At 49.6% G+C, this 21070-nt stretch overlaps 1 protein-coding gene across 2 annotated transcripts in view; it reads left to right on the top strand.

Moving 5' to 3' along the window:
* The window catches only part of gabrb4 (gamma-aminobutyric acid type A receptor subunit beta4), a 71602-nt gene extending 59572 nt beyond the window's left edge, over window positions 1-12030 (top strand). The window contains exons 6-10 of one of the 2 annotated variants that reach the window (XM_061248020.1): window positions 982-1119; window positions 3667-3819; window positions 6451-6707; window positions 8390-8479; window positions 10540-12030. In XM_061248020.1, the coding sequence (XP_061104004.1) occupies window positions 982-1119; window positions 3667-3819; window positions 6451-6707; window positions 8390-8479; window positions 10540-10896 (995 nt within the window). In that variant the 3' untranslated portion in view covers window positions 10897-12030. The remainder of the gene's footprint in view (window positions 1-981; window positions 1120-3666; window positions 3820-6450; window positions 6708-8389; window positions 8480-10539) is intronic. The other variant, XM_061248022.1, reaches the window with a different exon arrangement.
* The last annotated feature ends 9040 nt before the right edge of the window (window positions 12031-21070 follow it).

Below are 21070 nucleotides of genomic sequence, written 5' to 3'. Positions count from 1 at the left end.
CTCCACAGACAGACAGTCCTCCTCACTGACTCCCCTCTGACTCTACTCTGACTCCCCATCTCCACAGTCTCTGTCCCAGGATTTCTGCTCCTTATAGATCTGCCTTTCCCAGTCACATTTTTCTTACTGCCTTTCCGCTTTAAAAGGCAGCTCAGATAGTCCAAGCGTCATCAGATCATCCTTTCCAGGCTGTGTGTGTGTGCGGGGTGCGTGTGTGTGTGTGCAGCGTGTGTTTGTGTGTGTGTGTGTGTGTGTGCGTGCGGGGCGTGTGTGTGTGCGTGTGTGTGTGTGTGTGTGTGTGGCGCGTGTGTGTGTGCGGGGTGTGTGTGTTTGTGTGTGTGTGTGTGGGGGAGAATTTCATTTTCAACCGGTCAATATCGCAGATAAAGATCCAGTCGTAGACTTTCAACCCCTTAATTCTGAAAATGATTAAAAACTGATGAATTCTGACCCTGCCTGTGAAATATATGACCAGAGAGGTATCAGAAGTGGGGCGTGAGGAGGGGGGGTGAGGAGTGGGTGAGGAGGGGGCGTGAGGCGTGAGGGGGTGAGGAGGGGGCGTGAGGAGGGGGGCGTGAGGAGGGGGGGGTGAGGAGGGGGGGGTGAGGAGGGGGGCCTGAGGAGGGGGGGTGAGGAGTGGGTGAGGAGGGGGTGTGAGGCGTGAGGGGGTGAGGAGGGGGGGTGAGGAGGGGGCGTGAGGCGTGAGGAGGGGGGGGTGAGGAGGGGGGCCTGAGGAGGGGGGGTGAGGAGGGGGCGTGAGGCGTGAGGGGGTGAGGAGGGGGCGTGAGGAGGAGGGGGTGAGGAGGGGGGGGTGAGGAGGGGGTGAGGAGGGGGGGTGAGGAGGAGGGCCTGAGGAGGAGGGCGTGAGGAGGAGGCCGTGAGGAGCAGTTAGTAAACACAGACAGGGGAAGCGTTGGGCAGATTGGCACAGGGAGAGGCGTGGTCAGTAGTCTCTCCTCACCCGTCCTGTCCCTCCCACAGATGGATACACGACGGACGACATCATCTTCTTCTGGCAGGGGGGTGACAAGGCTGTGACGGGCGTGGACAAACTGGAGCTGCCCCAGTTCTCCATCGTGGAGCTGCGCCTGGTCTCCCGTGAGGTCCAGTTCACCACAGGTACGGGAGGGGCACAGGTACGGGAGGGGCACAGGTACGGGAGGGGCACAGGTACGGGAGGGGCACAGGTACGGGCGGGGCACAGGTACGGGCGGGGCACAGGTACGGGAGGGGCACAGGTACGGGAGGGGCGCAGGTACGGGAGGGGCACAGGTACGGGAGGGGCGCAGGTACGGGAGGGGCACAGGTACGGGCGGGGTCCGCGGGGGCTTTAACGGCAGTCTGTAGTCCAGTGACAGAGTGATGCTCGATTCAAATCACAGGACGTCCGCAAGCCTTCTATTGTCTCCCAACTGTGTTCGTTGCCTGTTGGAGACTCCAGTCTCCCAGAGTATAAACACACCCCAGTGTCCCAGAGTCTAACCACACTCCAGTCTCCCAGAGTATAAACACACTCCAGTCTCTCAGAGTCTAAACACACTCCAGTCTCCCAGAGTATAAACACACTCCAGTCTCTCAGAGTCTAAACACACCCCAGTCTCCCAGAGTATAAACACACCCCAGTCTGCCAGAGTCTAAACACACTCCAGTCTCTCAGAGTCTAAACACACTCCAGTCTCTCAGAGTCTAAACACACTCCAGTCTCCCAGAGTATAAACACACTCCAGTCTCCCAGAGTATAAACACACTCCAGTCTCCCAGAGTATAAACACACTCCAGTCTCCCAGAGTATAAACACACCCCAGTCTGCCAGAGTCTAAACACACTCCAGTCTCCCAGAGTATAAACACACTCCAGTCTCCCAGAGTATAACCACACTCCAGTCTCCCAGAGTCTAAACACACTCCAGTCTCCCAGAGTATAAACACACTCCAGTCTCCCAGAGTATAAACACACTCCAGTCTCCCCGATGCACGCATGTCCAGGGCCTGGCTCTATATCACAGCTGAACTGACCAGAAGGGTGAAATCAAAGGCCACGGAGAAAGCAATAAAGAGCCGGGTCACCTGTGCTGCAGTTGTGGGCGGGAGACGGCCAGTGTAGCCGCTCTCTCGATCTCGGAGGCTCTGGCTGCTCACCGAGAGCCAGTATCACACATTTTTGGACAAAATGGCCCCTGCCTCAAATGACCATTCCAATGAAAGCCCGGTGATTGGATGCGCAGTGCATCCTGGGAGGAGAGAGGTGAGGGGGGGGGGGAACAGGAAGAGGACCGTCCGGCAGCCATTTTAAGTGACGGCTGTTATTTCTGGTCAGGAAATGAGATTGGCTGTTTGAGTGTTAAATAAGGGTACCGAACCATCGCCGTTAAACTCCTGCGACCGGCAGAGAAAGGGCCCCAGCGAAGATTTAATGTTATTCCTGCGTGATGTTCGGCTGGAATTAATTTGGAAAATGTTGCCATCATTTAAAGTGCTCTCGCACTCTCACGAGGCGGTTTTTTATTTATTTATTCCGGAGAGCAGGTTGAGCGGTGTCGGGTGAAATATGCGCTGGGTTATGGATCCATCCGCGGGGTGGAGGACTTTTATGTCCCATTATACACGTCTCTCTACTTTTACTGGGGTTCATATCGACATGGAGTCGGACAAAATGGCAACATAAAGGAGATGCTGTTGTTTGTTAGCTTCATTTTTATTTTATTTGAAGACAAAAATGTGAATTTAAAACTTCACTTGACTGGTGAAGTGGTAAAATAAAGTGTTCAATTGTGTTTCGTTTCATTTGCCTTAAAACTGCGCTTACCAATCGTTCCAAAAAAACCCCAAAAAAACAGGCCTTATTTTGACTTTAAATGCAATTTTAAAAAATCACTTTGAGTCACATGATAGAATAATCTTCTGACTGTATAAATGACAATATACCGTTCGTATATCAAAGGTATTATATGGTCAGATTATTGAAGTGTGACTCAACATTAGTACCTGACGGTATTATTTCAGCATTCAATTTCTGACCTATCACAGAGAACTATTGTCCTGAAGGCCATTGTTTGCCATTTTAACTGTAGGGACCGTGTAGGGACTGCGTGGGGGGGGGGGGGGTTAATGTGGACCACAGCCACCTAAAAACAGTATCCTGCCCCACCCGTCTATGAGGGCTGAACAACCACACCCGCTTGTGAAGGTCCGTGTAGATAGTCCTGGCGTACCCCACTCCACACGGGCCCAGAGAGAGTGTTTCAGCTACGGCCCTCCAGGGGGAAAGGAAAGCTGGTGAGCGAAAAAGCAGCTCAGCTTTGAGAGACAGATCTCGTCAGGACTTTGCTGCTGATTGCAGTAGCTGTGTGTGTGTGTGTGTGTGTGTGAGTCTGTGTGCGTGTGTGTGTGTAGCCGGGGAGACAATCTGCTGGGTGTGCAACTTTCTGCCATGTTTAATTGGAATGGAAACCATCCCTGGAGGAGTCCGTTGCTTTGGGGAAATTAAGCACTCCATCTGAGCAAACAGAGAAATGACTACCCCGTACGTCTGACAACGTGCAGAATTCAGAAAGAACGCTCACTTAATAAATGTGTGGTGTGAGGCGCCCCGGTTTTGCGCCCCGGTTTTTAACCCCATTTCTCCTCCTCCCGTTTCTCCTCCTCCCTCCTCCTCCTGCTCTGGAAGGTGCCTATCCCAGGCTCTCGCTGAGTTTCCGGATCAAGAGGAACATCGGATACTTCATCCTGCAGACATACATGCCCTCCATCCTGATCACCATCCTCTCCTGGGTCTCCTTCTGGATCAACTACGATGCGTCCGCTGCTCGAGTGGCTCTGGGTGAGTGGGGTTCTGGCCCTGGGTGAGCAGGTGTTCTGGCCCTGGGTGAGTGGGGTTCTGGCCCTGGGTGAGTGGGGTTCTGGCCCTGGGTGAGCAGGTGTTCTGGCCCTGGGTGAGTGGGGTTCTGGCCCTGGGTGAGTGGGTGTTCTGGCCCTGGGTGAGCGGTGTTCTGGCCCTGGGTGAGTGGGGTTCTGGCCCTGGGTGAGCGGTGTTCTGGCCCTGGGTGAGCAGGTGTTCTGGCCCTGGGTGAGTGGGTGTTCTGGCCCTGGGTGAGCGGTGTTCTGGCCCTGGGTGAGCAGTGTTTTGGCCCTGGGTGAGCGGTGTTCTGGCCCTGGGTGAGCGGTGTTTGTTTTGGCCCTGGGTGAGCAGGTGTTCTGGCCCTGGGTGAGCAGGTGTTCTGGCCCTGGGTGAGTGGGGTTCTGGCCCTGGGTGAGTGGGTGTTCTGGCCCTGGGTGAGTGGGTGTTCTGGCCCTGGGTGAGCGGTGTTCTGGCCCTGGGTGAGTGGGTGTTCTGGCCCTGGGTGAGTGGGTGTTCTGGCCCTGGGTGAGCGGTGTTCTGGCCCTGGGTGAGCAGGTGTTCTGGCCCTGGGTGAGCAGGTGTTCTGGCCCTGGGTGAGCGGTGTTCTGGCCCTGGGTGAGTGGGTGTTCTGGCCCTGGGTGAGTGGGTGTTCTGGCCCTGGGTGAGCGGGTGTTCTGGCTCTGGGTGAGCAGGTGTTCTGGCCCTGGGTGAGCGGGTGTTCTGGCCCTGGGTGAGCAGGTGTTCTGGCCCTGGGTGAGCAGGTGTTCTGGCCCTGGGTGAGTGGGGTTCTGGCCCTGGGTGAGTGGGTGTTCTGGCCCTGGGTGAGTGGGTGTTCTGGCCCTGGGTGAGTGGGTGTTCTGGCCCTGGGTGAGTGGGTGTTCTGGCCCTGGGTGAGTGGGTGTTTTGGCCCTGGGTGAGCAGGTGTTCTGGCCCTGGGTGAGCAGGTGTTCTGGCCCTGGGTGAGTGGGGTTCTGGCCCTGGGTGAGCAGGTGTTCTGGCCCTGGGTGAGCGGTGTTTGTTTTGGCCCTGGGTGAGTGGGTGTTCTGGCCCTGGGTGAGTGGGGTTCTGGCCCTGGGTGAGTGGGTGTTCTGGCCCTGGGTGAGTGGGTGTTCTGGCCCTGGGTGAGCAGGTGTTCTGGCCCTGGGTGAGTGGGGTTCTGGCCCTGGGTGAGCAGGTGTTCTGGCCCTGGGTGAGCGGTGTTTGTTTTGGCCCTGGGTGAGCGGGTGTTCTGGCCCTGGGTGAGCGGTGTTCTGGCCCTGGGTGAGTGGGTGTTCTGGCCCTGGGTGAGCGGGTGTTCTGGCCCTGGGTGAGCAGGTGTTCTGGCCCTGGGTGAGCGGTGTTCTGGCCCTGGGTGAGTGGGTGTTCTGGCCCTGGGTGAGCAGGTGTTCTGGCTCTGGGTGAGCAGGTGTTTTGGCCCTGGGTGAGCAGGTGTTCTGGCCCTGGGTGAGCGGGTGTTCTGGCCCTGGGTGAGTGGGGTTCTGGCCCTGGGTGAGCAGGTGTTCTGGCCCTGGGTGAGTGGGTGTTCTGGCCCTGGGTGAGCAGGTGTTCTGGCCCTGGGTGAGTGGGTGTTCTGGCCCTGGGTGAGTGGGTGTTCTGGCACTGGGTGAGTGGGGTTCTGGCCCTGGGTGAGTGGGTGTTCTGGCCCTGGGTGAGCAGGTGTTCTGGCCCTGGGTGAGTGGGTGTTCTGGCCCTGGGTGAGTGGGGTTCTGGCCCTGGGTGAGCGGGTGTTCTGGCCCTGGGTGAGTGGGTGTTCTGGCACTGGGTGAGCAGGTGTTCTGGCCCTGGGTGAGCGGGTGTTTTGGCCCTGGGTGAGTGGGTGTTTTGGCTCTGGGTGAGCAGGTGTTTTGGCCCTGGGTGAGTGGGTGTTCTGGCCCTGGGTGAGTGGGTGTTCTGGCCCTGGGTGAGTGGGTGTTTTGGCCCTGGGTGAGCGGGTGTTCTGGCCCTGGGTGAGTGGGTGTTCTGGTCCTGGGTGAGTGGGTGTTTTGGCCCGGGGTAATGGATGTTTTGATGTTGGGTTCAGGGTTAGGGTGCAGTAATTTTGGCCCTCGGTTAGATTTGGGTTAGGGTTAGGATTATGGTTGGGGTTGGGGTTGGATTTAGGGTTACGGTAAGAGTTGGGGTTACAATTAGGGTTTGGGTTGGATTTAGGGTTAGCGTAAATGTTGGGTTTAGAAGGATTATTGCTGGTATTAGGGTTAGGGAAAGTGTTGGGTTTAGGAGGATTGGAGTTGGATTTAGGGTTAGGATAAGTGTTGGAGTTAGTGTGCTGTAGTCTTGGGCCTGGGCTACACTAGAGCCAGTTGTATGCACACAGCTGTGGCTGGCACTGGATCCGTTTGGTTCAGTACCAGATGGAGGCCCATCCAGGTGCCTGCATCAGAGCCATCAGCCGCCCCAAGCATATGCCTTTATAGAATTAGAGAATGAGCGTGAGCTGAAAGCTACTGACATTTTGCACTATAATGCTTCATAATGTTATTAAAGGGAATTCCCACGACGGCATTTATAAGTTGTCAGATCTTCGGAAGGATGTCTGTGGGAGTGCAGAGTCAGGCGGAGCGCGTGGGGAGACCGTTCTCGCCAGCTCATCGTTTTCGGGTCGGCTGTTCGCAGGTGTTACGACGGTGCTCACCATGACGACCATCAACACCCACCTGCGGGAGACCCTCCCAAAGATCCCCTACGTGAAAGCCATCGACGTCTACCTCATGGGCTGCTTCGTCTTCGTGTTCCTGGCCCTGCTGGAGTACGCCTTCGTCAACTACGTGTTCTTCGGCCGGGGGCCGCAGCAGCAGAAGAAGGTCAGCGAGCGGCTGAACAAGGCCAACAACGAGAGGCCCCGATACGAGGAGAAGCGCCTCCGGGAGCAGGTTGGGCTCACAGGTCTTCTTCTTCTGCCACGGCCGCTGTGTGTGTCCTTCCCACACTGCGTGTGCACGGCCGCTGTGTGTGTGCTGTGTGTGTCCTTCCCACAGTGCGTGTGCACGGCCGCTGTGTGTGTCCTTCCCACAGTGTGTGTGCTGTGTGTGTCCTTCCCACACTGTGTGTGTCCTTCCCACAGTGTGTGTGCTGTGTGTGTCCTTCCCACACTGCGTGTGCACGGCCGCTGTGTGTGTCCTTCCCACACTGCGTGTGTCCTTCCCACACTGCGTGTGTCCTTCCCACAGTGTGTGTGCTGTGTGTGTCCTTCCCACACTGCGTGTGCACGGCCGCTGTGTGTGTCGTTCCCACACTGTGTGTGTCCTTCCCACAGTGTGTGTGCTGTGTGTGTCCTTCCCACACTGCGTGTGCACGGCCGCTGTGTGTGTCCTTCCCACACTGCGTGTGTCCTTCCCACACTGCGTGTGTCCTTCCCACAGTGTGTGTGCTGTGTGTGTCCTTCCCACACTGCGTGTGCACGGCCGCTGTGTGTGTCGTTCCCACACTGTGTGTGTCCTTCCGACAGTGTGTGTGCTGTGTGTGTCCTTCCCACACTGTGTGTGCACAGCCGCTGTGTGTGTTGTGTGTAGCTCCCACACTGTGTGTGCACAGCCGTTGTGTGTGTCGTTCCCACACTGTGTGTGCACAGCCGCTGTGTGTGTCGTTCCCACACTGTGTGTGCACAGCCGCTGTGTGTGTCGTTCCCACACTGTGTGTGCACAGCCGTTGTGTGTGTCCTTCCCACACTGCGTGTGTTGTGTGTAGTTCCCACACTGCGTGTGTTGTGTGTAGTTCCCACACTGCGTGTGTTGTGTGTAGTTCCCACATTGCGTGTGTTGTGTGTAGTTCCCACACTGTGTGTGCTCTATGTCGTTTAAAACTCAGCTATATCCAAATCTGATGATTAGCACAAAAAAATATATATATATGATTTCAAAAACAAACAAAAGATATTTCACACATGGGTGTTGGTCTATTGTGTGATTCTCAGCCCTGATGCAAAGGACTCCAGGATGGCCTTTTTCTTCCAACTAAACCATATAATCAGTTACCAGTAACACCAGTAACACCAGTAAACATCTTAATCATCTTAAAGGCCATCAGGTCTGTCAACTAATTGAACAGTCAATACCGGTCTTGTGTTGGACGCCAAACACAAGTTAGTTGATAGATCCAATTACCAATTACTTCATTATTTCCAGATGTAGATGTCTGTCACAAAGATAATTCCTCTACAGATTGAGGTCCTTAAAAACCAGGGCTGTGCAGCATATATATAACACTTAAGGCCAAGACTGATGAAACACGCTCAACACACAGTTTAAATGTACCTGAAAACCATCATCCATTGCTTCAATCTATGACACCATGATTTAACGAAGTCTAATCTTTTTTCATTTAAATATTTTTCATCTTGTTGTAAATTTGTATAAATCTTGCATTACCATTACCTTCTTACGAGGTTCTGATTGATGATTTGTCTTTGTGTCTGAAAACTTACATGCCATGCTTATGCAAAGTTATTGATAACTTCACATTTATGCATATTGTGTATTTGGGGAAAATGTGTTTGACTGTCACTGTTGTTTGGACGTTTTAATGTTCTTTTCACTTTTCTTTTTGACATCGCAAGGACTCCATTTCAACGCCGTATCAAACCAACACCCTCAGGTCATACACACAACGGAGAAATCTGTATCTCGAGGAACAAAGAAAAGTTGGGGTACATGAATTTAGAAATCATATTAGCCGAGAGACAGCTGATTTGAGAAGATGTAAAAATGATCAAATTGTTAACCCTTTGATTAAGTGTGTGACAGAAGAATCGTAGGATCTTTTTAACTCTTTCAGTCCCAAGTCCAATATGATGTGGATTCACTGAAATCCCAAGGGGTTTTGGTTTTGGTTGACACCATTGAGAGAGCGGAGAGAATTTAGTAGGGTGTTAATAGGGACTCAGTCATTTTGATTGGTTGAAAGGGTATAAGGTCAAGGACTGAAAGGGTTAAAAGAGAAGGTAGACTTTGAACAAATGTTCCTTTGGATTCTTAAGACATTTTTAAAATTTAAGGTGTTTTTTTTAACATAACATCAGAAATGTTGCATTTCATGTCACCATTACATTTGCATTGACTGTGTAGTGGGGGTGTTGTGAGACTGAGAGATGTAGGTTGGGGTCTCTGGGAGGTATGGAGAGACAGATGTAGGTTGGGGTCTCTGGAAGGTATGGAGAGACAGGTGTAGGTTGGGGTCTCTGGGAGGTATGGAGAGAGATGTAGGTTGGGGTCTCTGGGAGGTATGGAGAGAGATGTAGGTTGGGGTCTCTGGGAGGTATGGAGAGACAGATGCAGGTTGGGGTCTCTGGGAGGTATGGAGAGACAGATGCAGGTTGGGGTCTCTGGGAGGTATGGAGAGACAGATGTAGGTTGGGGTCTCTGGGAGGTATGGAGAGAAAGATGCAGGTTGGGGTCTCTGGGAGGTATGGAGAGAGGTGTAGGTTGGGGTCTCTGGGAGGTATGGAGAGACAGATGCAGGTTGGGGTCTCTGGGAGGTATGGAGAGACAGGTGTAGGTTGGGGTCTCTGGGAGGTATGGAGAGACAGATGCAGGTTGGGGTCTCTGGGAGGTATGGAGAGACAGATGTAGGTTGGGGTCTCTGGGAGGCATGGTGAGAGAGATGTAGGTTGGGGTCTCTGGGAGGTATGGAGAGACAGATGTAGGTTGGGGTCTCTAGGAGGTATGGAGAGACAGATGCAGGTTGGGGTCTCTGGGAGGTATGGGGAGACAGAGGCGCAGGTTGGGGTCTCTGGGAGGTATGGAGAGACAGGTGTAGGTTGGGGTCTCTGGGAGGTATGGACAGAGGCGCAGGTTGGGGTCTCTGGGAGGTATGGAGAGAGGTGTAGGTTGGGGTCTCTGGGAGGTATGGAGAGACAGATGCAGGTTGGGGTCTCTGGGAGGTATGGAGAGACAGGTGTAGGTTGGGGTCTCTGGGAGGTATGGGGAGACAGAGGCGCAGGTTGGGGGTCTCTGGGAGGTATGGTGAGACAGAGGCGCAGGTTGGGGTCTCTGGGAGGTATGGAGAGACAGAGGCGCAGGTTGGGGTCTCTGGGAGGTATGGAGAGACAGATGCAGGTTGGGGTCTCTGGGAGGCATGGTGAGAGAGGTGTAGGTTGGGGTCTCTAGGAGGTATGGAGAGACAGATGCAGGTTGGGGTCTCTGGGAGGTATGGAGAGACAGATGTAGGTTGGGGTCTCTGGGAGGCATGGTGAGAGAGGTGTAGGTTGGGGTCTCTAGGAGGTATGGAGAGACAGATGCAGGTTGGGGTCTCTGGGAGGTATGGGGAGACAGAGGCGCAGGTTGGGGTCTCTGGGAGGTATGGAGAGACAGGTGTAGGTTGGGGTCTCTGGGAGGTATGGACAGAGGCGCAGGTTGGGGTCTCTGGGAGGTATGGAGAGAGGTGTAGGTTGGGGTCTCTGGGAGGTATGGAGAGACAGATGCAGGTTGGGGTCTCTGGGAGGTATGGAGAGACAGAGGCGCAGGTTGGGGTCTCTAGGAGGTATGGAGAGACAGAGGTGCAGGTTGGGGTCTCTGGGAGGTATGGAGGGACAGGTGTAGGTTGGGGTCTCTAGGAGGTATGGGGAGACAGAGGCGCAGGTTGGGGGTCTCTGGGAGGTATGGAGAGACAGAGGCGCAGTTTGGGGTCTCTGGGAGGTATGGAGAGACAGAGGCGCAGGTTGGGGTCCCTGGCAGTGACGTCCCCCCTGTGTCCCGCCCCTGTCTTCAGGTGGACGCGTACGGGAACATCCTCCTCACCACGCTGGAGATGAACAACGAGGTGCTGGCCTCGGACGTGGGCAGCAGCGTGAGCGACTCCCGGAACTCGGTGCGGTCCTTCGACAGCTCCGGCGTGCAGTTCCGCAAGCCCGCCACGGCGCGGGACGGGTTCGCCCAGCACCACGCGCTGGACCGGGGCGCCGTGCGCGGCCGCGCCAACTGCCGGCTACGGCGGCGATCGTCCAAGCTGAAGCTGAAGATCCCCAACCTGGCCGACGTCAGCACCATCGACAAGTGGTCCAGGGTCATTTTCCCCATCACGTTCGGATTCTTCAACCTCATCTACTGGTTGTACTACGTGAATTGATGTGCGTCTCCAGAGGAAACATGGGCCATATTTTGAGAGCACATTAAATTGGCTTTGATACAATTGGGAAATATGTATATACATATAGAAAGAAATACATATGTATATGCATATTTATATAAATATATATATATTATATTTATATATACAGTACACATGCTGTGTGTAAATCTAAAAGACTTTTCTGATGTAAAAAGTGTTAAAAGAATGACTTGAATGTTTTAAGAATAATTGCGAGAGAAACATTTCAAGCCTATGAATTCATTTTTCTTCTGACAAGCAAACAAACAAACGTTAGATCCTTCAGCGGGTTTGGACACAAGACTGCATGATATTTTTTTTTTGTAAAAGAAAGGAGATCTTGAGAAAAAGATGTTTCAAAAGCGACTGACTGGCTTTTTATCGATACTGTAACTGTAATCAGCATACCCACTGTGGTCCACCAATCGGAGAAGGCCGTTTGTTTTGGGCTCCTGGGTTCACCAATCACCTGCTTCTTCTGTTTCCATGGAAACGAGTACGGAATTCTCCGATCCTCCTTTGTACAGCAGAGTCTGTTGGGATGTGTGTTCTTGGTTTTTGGAGTGACATGGTTTCTTTATTGGACATCAGCTCTGGGCGTGGACTACATTCGATGGCCATCTCACAGGACTACAACTCCCATGCCCCCTCCCACAGTTGGCTCAAAGTCTTGATTTTCCTATCATGTTTTTGGGGCGATTTCTTCTTGGGGTATTTTTTATTATGATTATGATTATTATTATTTTGTCTTGAACATAATGTGTTTTCAAAGAGTGTCACTTTCACATGCTCTGGCGTTATTAGACGATAAGGCACAGTTATTAATTTTGATTATTTAAAAGAACAAAAAAAAAACGTAGACTGTACATTCTCTCTCAGACATGGTCAAACCCGTAACTGTTCTTTTTTTAACTGGTCGTAGCGTTCCACTGTAGATACTCACAAACGTCATACACCGCTTTGTGTTCTATGAGGATAGAGAGACATCCACAGTGAGCTATTCGTTCTTCAGAACCTTGGATTTGAAGTCATTTCATCAACCATATGAAGATGTAAAAAAAAAAAAAAAGGAAAAAGAAAAAAAAGAGTTGTGTATTAAAAATGGGGATTTTGCATTGGTTTTTTTTTTTTTCTGTTTTAAATATAAACTGACATATCAACCAATAGGGTCAGAGTGCTCTCCTGGGGGGCGTGCACCTGGAGAATGGCACATCACACCTGACACAGCTCCCTCCCTCCCCTGGCTCTCCTTTTATTACGTTTTTCTGTTAGTTTTTTTTTGGGAGGTGTCATCAGGAGATCTTTGGTTCCAGAGCGCCATTCAGATAAAATCTCCAAAAACACACATAATTTTACACACTTTCAGTCCACCCACGGTTCTGACATTCGGTCATTCCCAGGACGACATCAGCATGATCAGGAACTAGTTCTGAGGAATGGAGGTGTGTGATAAAAGCCATGAACTGTCGTAACAACCAAAATGGCCTATAAGCACTTTTTTGCCTTTTTAGTTTCATTTCTGGGGGGTTTTTCCCGCCTGTGTTTGTTGTAATTTACCTGAACATTTTTCTGTTCTCCTACCAAGTGTCCGCAGTTACTGTGTTTGTGTCACGCACAAAGGTGAAACTCCTTAAGCTGGGAAATCTCTGGGCTGCTGCAGGAATCAGCACGACTTCCGCTTTACCCCTCTGCCCCCCCCCCCCCCCACACCTTTGGACCCCCCCATTCTCCATCACACCATGACTTACATCCCACAACGTGCAGTTAGTTTCACCAAACACTTCTCCTCACCAGTAGACAGGAAAACTATTTTACAAATAAGACGGCTTCATGAAACCATACTGCTAAAATACACTTAAACACACGCTGACATGACTGCTCATCTTCAGAGGGAGACACACTGTTTTACTGTGATGCCAAAGAGGCCATGTTTCACACGTTCCCCTGCCCTGACCCGGCCAGTGGCGCTGGGACTGCAGTCCAGCAGAACCACAGAACCACAGACTCCTCCCATGAGGAGGTAGAGCCCGCCCCGCCCCGCCCCGCCCCGCCCCGCCCCGGCAGCAGGCTGTGTGGAGAGCAGGGTTCCCTGGGAAGGCACAAGCGCACCGCCCAATCACGAGGTCCCGCGGACACGCCCCTGTCCTGGACTCACGTGGCTTCGCTCTGACCACTGTAATGGAGGCCTGGCCTCCTGAGTGGGTCAGGAATGGCCGTCTGCTCTTGCTCAGTGCAGGTAGCCCCCCGCCCGCCCCCCTGAGCGCTCCTGACCTTCAGGACGGGGAGGGTCGTCTTCGGCGGTGTTAAACGCGCCGTTAGCACTGAGCAACGGGGAGCGGCCGGGCCCTGATCGCGTTAGTATCGGCCGCGTGGAGCGCCTCCTTCCCCTCGCGAAATGAAAATAAACAGAATAAATACAGTTAGAGAAAAATGCAATCAGATTTTGCACTAATCCAAACCGATATGGTCGTTGACTTTGCGGAATTGACGTGGCACACCCTTGACGTGGGAAAGAAACTCGAGTAATCCTGAAGACAAGCTCGCTCAGAAATCTGCAGGGCGGACAATGAACAGAAGGAGAAACCGGACGTTGTCCAAGCGTTGCCTTAATGTAGAAAAGTGTTTCATGTGATGTATGTCCATCGGCCATCAGCAGAGGAACTCACACGAGCTCGTATGATCCCGAGCCCATCGCCCTGTTACAACCCTCCAGCTCTTAGGCGTTACACGCACAGCACCCCTGCCATCGCCCTGTTACAACCCTCCAGCTCTTAGGCGTTACACGCACAGCACCCCTGCCATCGCCCTGTTACAACCCTCCAGCTCTTAGGCGTTACACGCACAGCACCCCTGCCATCGCCCTGTTACAACCCTCCAGCTCTTAGGCGTTACACGCACAGCACCCCTGCCATCGCCCTGTTACAACCCTCCAGCTCTTAGGCGTTACACACACAGCACCTCTGCCATTGGTGCAGAATATCCGGCCCGAGGCAGATGTCTCCAGAGCAGTGAGTGGGCTTGTTAATCATGAGCAATAGATGAAGAATTGAGCTCTACTGATTTCTTCCCCCCAGAAATCAATACGTACAGTTAACACTTCAGCAGTGGTTGGGTGGGTGATTTATAGTTTTAGTGGATAATTAGAAGATCTGAAAGTTTTCTATTGTACATTCCTGGTAGAATAAAGGTAAATGTTTAGATTCTCATTTTACAGTAGCCATTTTTTGTTTTTGTTCTGCGCAGTTCGTCAAATAGCATTTTCCTCGATGATCCAGGAATCCTTAACGAGTACTTACTGTATCTATGCATTCCTATGGCCTGGCACTCTCAAATGCAACATCACACCACAGGGAAATCTGCGCCTACATTGGTCTCCATGCATCTCTGCCTGACCAATCGGAGTCTGACGACGGAAGAGAGAGGCATCTGGAGGATGATGTCACGGGCGGTGAGGCCGTGATGCGGGGAGGGTCGTAAATCAGAACGTGTCTGAAAACGTTATCAAGCTGAGAGTGTCTGATTTGGAAATTCACTCGTCAAGCTAATTAGCAGCCCGCCTGGAGAACACAGATTTATTATCTGTGCCAAGGCGTTATAGGTAGCTACATTAGACAAACAAGCCTTAAAAACAATTTGTATTGTGTAGGAATTTACTGAATTACAGCTTTTGGAAGATAAATGTCATTGATATATGACAATCTCTGATCGTGATTAAGTGAGCCTAATTGGCTCTAAAACGGAAGGTACTTTTCATGGGTTTGTAGAAATTCAGGACGTGGCGTCAGGTGAGGGTTAGGGTTAGGGTTTAAAACTGCTGTTGTTGCAGTGGATGGATTATTCCTTCTTGGAGATGAACAGACCCGTCTTCTCTCCGTTAAGCTAAAATGCAGCGGATTCAATGAACATCTCAACATTCTGAACCTCACCCTGCAGCGATCAGCCATATTCAGCTCGTAGTTTGAGTTTCATATTCCCTGGTTCACCTCCATTCGGTTTCAGACGTCTTTTCACCACAGCCTTCCTCTCCCCACCCCATCATCCCATCATCCCATCTCTCGCTCTCGCTCTCGCTCTCTCTCTCGCTCTCTCTCTCGCTCTCTCTCTCGCTCTCTCTCTCTCTCGCTCTCTCTCTCGCTCTCTCTCTCGCTCTCTCTCTCGCTCTCTCTCGCTCTCTCTCGCTCTCTCTCTCGCTCTCTCTCGCTCTCTCTCGCTCGCTCTCTCTCTCGCTCTCTCGCTCTCTCGCTCTCTCGCTCTCTCGCTCTCTCTCTCTCTCTCTCTCCCGCTCTCTCTCTCGCTCTCTCTCTCCCGCTCTCTCTCTCCCGCTCTCTCTCGCTCTCTCGCTCTCTCTCGCTCTCTCTCGCTCTCTCGCTCCGCGCTCGGTGTTGTGACCCCATCGGCGTTCATCAAGCACTCCCACTCTCAGGCAAACACCATCAAGCGCTCGGCATTCTGCTCCAGAAAAGACTTGAAGGAACCCGTAACAACACGCGCCAATAAGCCACCACCAAACCACCAAAAACCATCCACAATATTCTAAACACCAGGATACAGTACACAGCTCAAATCATATCTATATTGCCAAATATATTGCTTTTCAAATTTGAAATATCTAAACTGATATGAAGCTTCATACAGAAATCTAGCTGGCCAACTACAACTGGAAAGACAAGATTTATTGAGGTTCTCATTTACTGAAGTCTGTCCCATGCCGAGGGAACGGCACCACTGTGGCCTGCAACATTAACTGCGTAGAGTAGGTCACTCACCGTTTGACAAATGCATAAAGTGTTGATAATATTCAAGCCTGCGCACTCTCTCCATGCCAGCACGATGGTGGGAGGTCTGAGGAGACAACTCCATACATACAATGCAACGGCACAGACACCCTGCAGTCAGGGGTCAGAGGTCACCGTTCAGCAGCAGGGACTCTCTCTCTTCCTGTACTGCTGCCAATGACTAAGTACCACAGAAGAAGGTACATCAGGTTTATAGCCTTAGGGTTAATGTCACACCCCAGTTAACGGCAACGCATGAGAGACTCTGGGCCTCATCCCTGCCTTTCATGCAGACGGCTGTGTTCCTGCCTGAGTTATAGCCCCATCCCTTTACACGAAGGCTCTAAAGGACATGCATCCCATCCATCCATTTAAAGTTATTCACAAAGCATCAAAATCACCTGACAATTGATTTCCTTTTTCCCCCCCCATCCAACACTGGGTTTCATTACAGCTATGGCTAGATCATTACGTGCCAGTTCCACAGACACGGATTGAACTTAATCCTGGACTAAACTGAGTTTTGTAAGGAGAATCTCCATTGAAAATTGAATTTGGTACTAGGACTAGGCTTAATCTGTGTCTGTGAGACTGGCCCTGTGAGTAAGGCCTCTCGTTACATTGGGGAAAAGTGAATCGCTCTGTAAGTACACGGATGTAAACCCATGTGTGCCCCCTCATTCAGGCATACAGGGAGGGGGGCGGGGGGGTCCTGAATATCATTTTAACACCGATGTGTGTGAAGATAACATTACAAACAGTGGAGAACATGCTTTCCAAATCATGCATAAAATCATCCTGACAAAGGTACTTAACACTTTACAATAAAGTTCCATGAATTGCCATGAGCTAATGTAGTTGTTAACTAACTACTACTGAGAAGTTCATCTGTAGAGCTCTGTTAATGTATCTGTACATCATTCATTCATGATAACAACTACATTAGTTATTGCTAATTCATATTGTAATGAAAAAGTCAGTTAATGTAATTGTTAACTAATTATAAGTTCATCCTATGGTTTGCTAATGTATAAATATCATGTAACACATGTTAGTTAGTTGTTAACAAATGCATTAACTAATGAAAAGTTAATGTCATGCTTAATTCACGTATTTGTCCATCATTAATTCATGCTAACAACTACATTAGTTAATGCCAATTTACGAACCTTAATGTAAAGTGTGAGGAAGTAACTTTCTGCAGGTACGACACGTCACAGGATGTTTAGCTGAGCTGAGGGTGGAGAAGGACAGGTGTTCACCGTAACGGTTCAGAAGCCCTGAGCCTCGTCTAGGACAAACACGCAGGACCGCGTTCAAGGCCCCAGGGACTCACACCGTCACTCAGTCATTTTCTTTAATCTTTCAGGGACGTTTGTGTTCAGAGTGTGACTGTACTGTATTTGACTTATCCTTTATCGATTACTTATTGTTTGCCACGTGACCCTTGGATACGGATCGTTGTCACGCAGAACACAAAATGGCGGGCGTCCCCTGTAATGCCGGGGCGCACAGGAGCACACACACGTTCCTCCGCTCCTCCCGGTCCTGCTTCTGGAGGTGGTGACCATAAGCACTGTCCGGGAAACCGCAGGAAAACTCCGGTGTCACATTGTTCTTTGTCTTTTCCTTATTTTCCGCATCATAACTGTGTGATGGACACGTCTGTGAGGGGGGCGCGGGGGGGGGGGGGAGGGGGGAGGGGCAGAGCAGAACTGTGGAGCTGATTTCAATGTGAAATTTCTTGCCTCTTGTGTATATGTGTAATTATCTGTGAATTGTGCTGTAAATATGATATCTTTCACTTACTATTCCTGAATGCATGAACAGTACAGGGCAGTACTAACTAGCAGCTAGCTTCTCTGCTAAAGGCATGGACTGCTTTTGCAGCACTAGCAGACTTCTACGAATGAATCCTAACTCTGAAAAGGAAAAGAATAAAGATAGTGTTTTCTTTTTGATTTGTTTCTTTTTATTTCTTATTTCTTTATTTATTTTGCATGACTTGAGTTTTGCAAACTATTTTCTTTCCTCCAATTTCTTGTTTATTATTCACAAACTCATAAAATAAAAATAAATAGTGTTTTTGTGTTCCAATTGCATGTTATTATGGGAAACATCTTACAATATGAGACACAAAAACCAAAAATAAAATAATGTATCTTAATAATAAGCTAAAAAAAAAAAAAAAAGCATTGATGTGTGCAAATCTATCCATTTGCACAGCATCTGCGTATGTACTGTGTTAAAGTGACACACTGCTGTTATGTCAGGTTTCGCAAATCAACAGCCGAGGGAAATTGTGAGCCAGCAGTAGTAACTACTGCCCAGGTGTGTGTGTTTAATGTAACCTTTATTTATAAATGAAATGAAAGGGTAAATGAAGGTTAAATTAAAAAGGTGTGCCATTTCACACCCCCTGTGTCAGGGGCCGCTCCGTCTTGCCTGGAAGAGAGCAAAGAGACGATTGGCTGTCGCACCCAGGCTGGTATGTGCGTTTCGATTCGCCGAGCCCCGTCACATGAGCAGTGTGGCCACTCTGCATCAGGATCTCTCTTCCGATTGGACGAGCTGTGAAACTTTCCCCTCCATTACGAGCACTTAGAGAGAAGCCGCTGGAGCCAGATAACAGCACTCAATAACGCGGGCGGCCGCCTCATAGTTCTGTCTGTGCCGTTTCTGTTTAATTTATTACCTGTTATTGTTATGTTTTCTGACTGGAAGAAAATACATTTCTATTTAAACATCCTGCCCTGGAATAAAATGCATTTTGTTTTGTACTGTATTGCTTTCCTTTCCATGATCACGTTCTCTGATTCTACGGTTATTATTGACGTGTTTGCTTTCCTTTAAGTTGTCTTTTCTCTCATGAATTCGACATTTATGTGGTATAAAACTGTATTTCCTTAAATTTTTTGTCTGTGCCAATTAATGTAATGGTGTCAATCAGCTTTTGTAGGTGTTTGAGCAAAATGTGTTTTTTACTAATATAAGATATTATGTGGTATAAAAGAGGGTTATAATTAAGCCAATTGAATTTTTACAAATAAAGGCTTATACAGGAAACACGAAAATGCAGTCTTTTCATTTGCCCTTTGAGGACTAATATTTTTATTTTATTTTTATTTTATTGATTTTCTTTAATTTCTGTTTCTTCAGCAGTTAGTCCCCAAATGGTAAATAGTACTCTACTTAACAAGGAAGGTTGGGGGGTGGGGGGAGGGGTCCTATTCCATTGCAATTCCAACCATTTTCTTGGTTTTTAATCACAGTTTCGTTAGTTTTTTCTCTCAGAAATATATAGGTAATTGGGATAATAAAGAAAAGGTGTGTCATATCCCAGTCAGCATAAACAAAGAGAAAGGCACATACTCTTAAGCATTTCATATGAATAAGAACACACCCTTCCCATTATCATTGTACCTGAATAGACCAGCTGCAGCAGTTCACCCAGCTGAACTCCATACCCCACCCGCCCTATGGAATGTTACTGCGATTCTCACAGTATTAGTCCTCAAACATTAGAAGACTTATAGGCATTTACCGTCTTATTTCTTAATGATATCTGGCAGGATTCTTATTGGTTAATGATATGTCAGGATTCTTATTGGTTAAAACACACCTGTCCTCACTGACACACACCTGTCCTTACTGAAACACACCTGTCCTTATGAAGACACACCTGTCCTTATGAAGACACACCTGTCTTTACTAAAACACACCTGTCCTTATGAAGACACACCTGTACTTACTGAAACACACCTGTCCTTATGAAGACACACCTGTCCTTACTGAAACACACCTGTCCTTATGAAGGCACACCTGTCCTTATGAAGACACACCTGTATTTACTGAAACACACCTGTCCTTATGAAGACACACCTGTACTAACTGAAACACACTTGTCCTTATGAAGACACACCTGTCCTTACTAAGACACACCTGTACTTACTGAAACACACTTGTCCTTATGAAGACACACCTGTCTTTACTAAGACACACCTGTCCTGAACAGCAGTGTTGCTCATCTCCAGAGCAGAAAGGAACAGGAACAATTTGGTCGGCCACTTTTTAGAATTCCTTGCACAAATACCCAACTGTCACGCCTTCCCTCTTAAAACCATAACTCATGTGACCTCTGACCTCTGACCTCTGACCTGGTGTAAACACACTCATGCACGGCCCTGCAGGAGGCCCGACCCGAGGTCACATGATATAAGGTCATTCTGATTCCCCGTCGAGAGACACCGTCAGAACCGCAGACAGCTTCTGCTCGAGAGACACCGTCAGGACCGCAGACAGCTTCTGCTCGAGAGACACCGTCAGAACCGCAGACAGCTTCTGCTCGACAGACACCGTGAGGCCGGTTCATGGAGGCGGCCATGTTGGACTGAGGGGCCTTTTTTGGCATCAGAGCGTGCACTGGGTACCTCAATGTGAAAAGATGAATTCTTTTTTTTTTTTTTTACATCTTCTTCTGTGCAGCTCAGAAAACAATTGGTCCCTGGAGAGTCATTAGTTCAGAATTTAAAAGTTGAGAATTTAAAAGTAGTGTCCAAAACAGTGTAATTTGGACCAATTATACTTACAAGTTCATAGTTTTGAATGGACTTCAATGGGGAACTTTGCTTTTGGCACCAGAGGCTGAATAACACACAATACCTCCAGTCACCACTGGGGGAATGTCAATCCCCCGCTGCAACAAATCACAACACCTGTTCGTAGTAACCTATTAGGGCACACAGGTAAATCTATACAAAACATTTCATATTTACCTATATTATGATTTGCATATGTGCTCCAACCTCAGACCACCTTTCTCAGAAAGCGAATATGCTTGCAGGCCAATAATGACCACATTCCATACCCTCAGCGAATGTATATACACCTGAACACCTGCTTGTTAATGCAAATATTCCATCAGCTAATCATGTCTCCAGGACCAGGGCAGAAGACCACTACCTAGCCAACAATGTAGAGCAATAGTGTAAAAGATAATAATTTTGGTGAGTTATAGACTTGGATGAAATACTATTATATCCCTTTGTACTCTTATGTTTTGCATGTGCATCATTCATGATGAACCAATTACTATGAACCAATGTAATTAGTTGATGTAAAAACAAACCAGAATGGTTGAGTTAAAAAGACAAATTGGGGAAAATTAATATTTGGAAGAATGTAGCATGAAATCAGCAGAAAAATGAGGGGGAAAACCCAAGAACAATATTCTAATGGTGTCTGGTGCATACATGGAAAGGTGAACAGGATTTATGGTCAATTCATCAGGCGATTTTGGATCCGTTCCCAAGCAGCGGAGGCCATTTTGTTTCGCGCTGGTGAAATATCGCCGCGAAGCGCATTTCTGGGAAGAGCAG

Source organism: Conger conger, chromosome 7 (genome assembly GCF_963514075.1).
Source record: "Conger conger chromosome 7, fConCon1.1, whole genome shotgun sequence".
Taxonomy (NCBI): domain Eukaryota; kingdom Metazoa; phylum Chordata; class Actinopteri; order Anguilliformes; family Congridae; genus Conger; species Conger conger.
The sequence above is the reverse complement of the archived record's forward strand: the minus strand, read 5'-3'. Positions and strand labels throughout refer to the sequence as shown.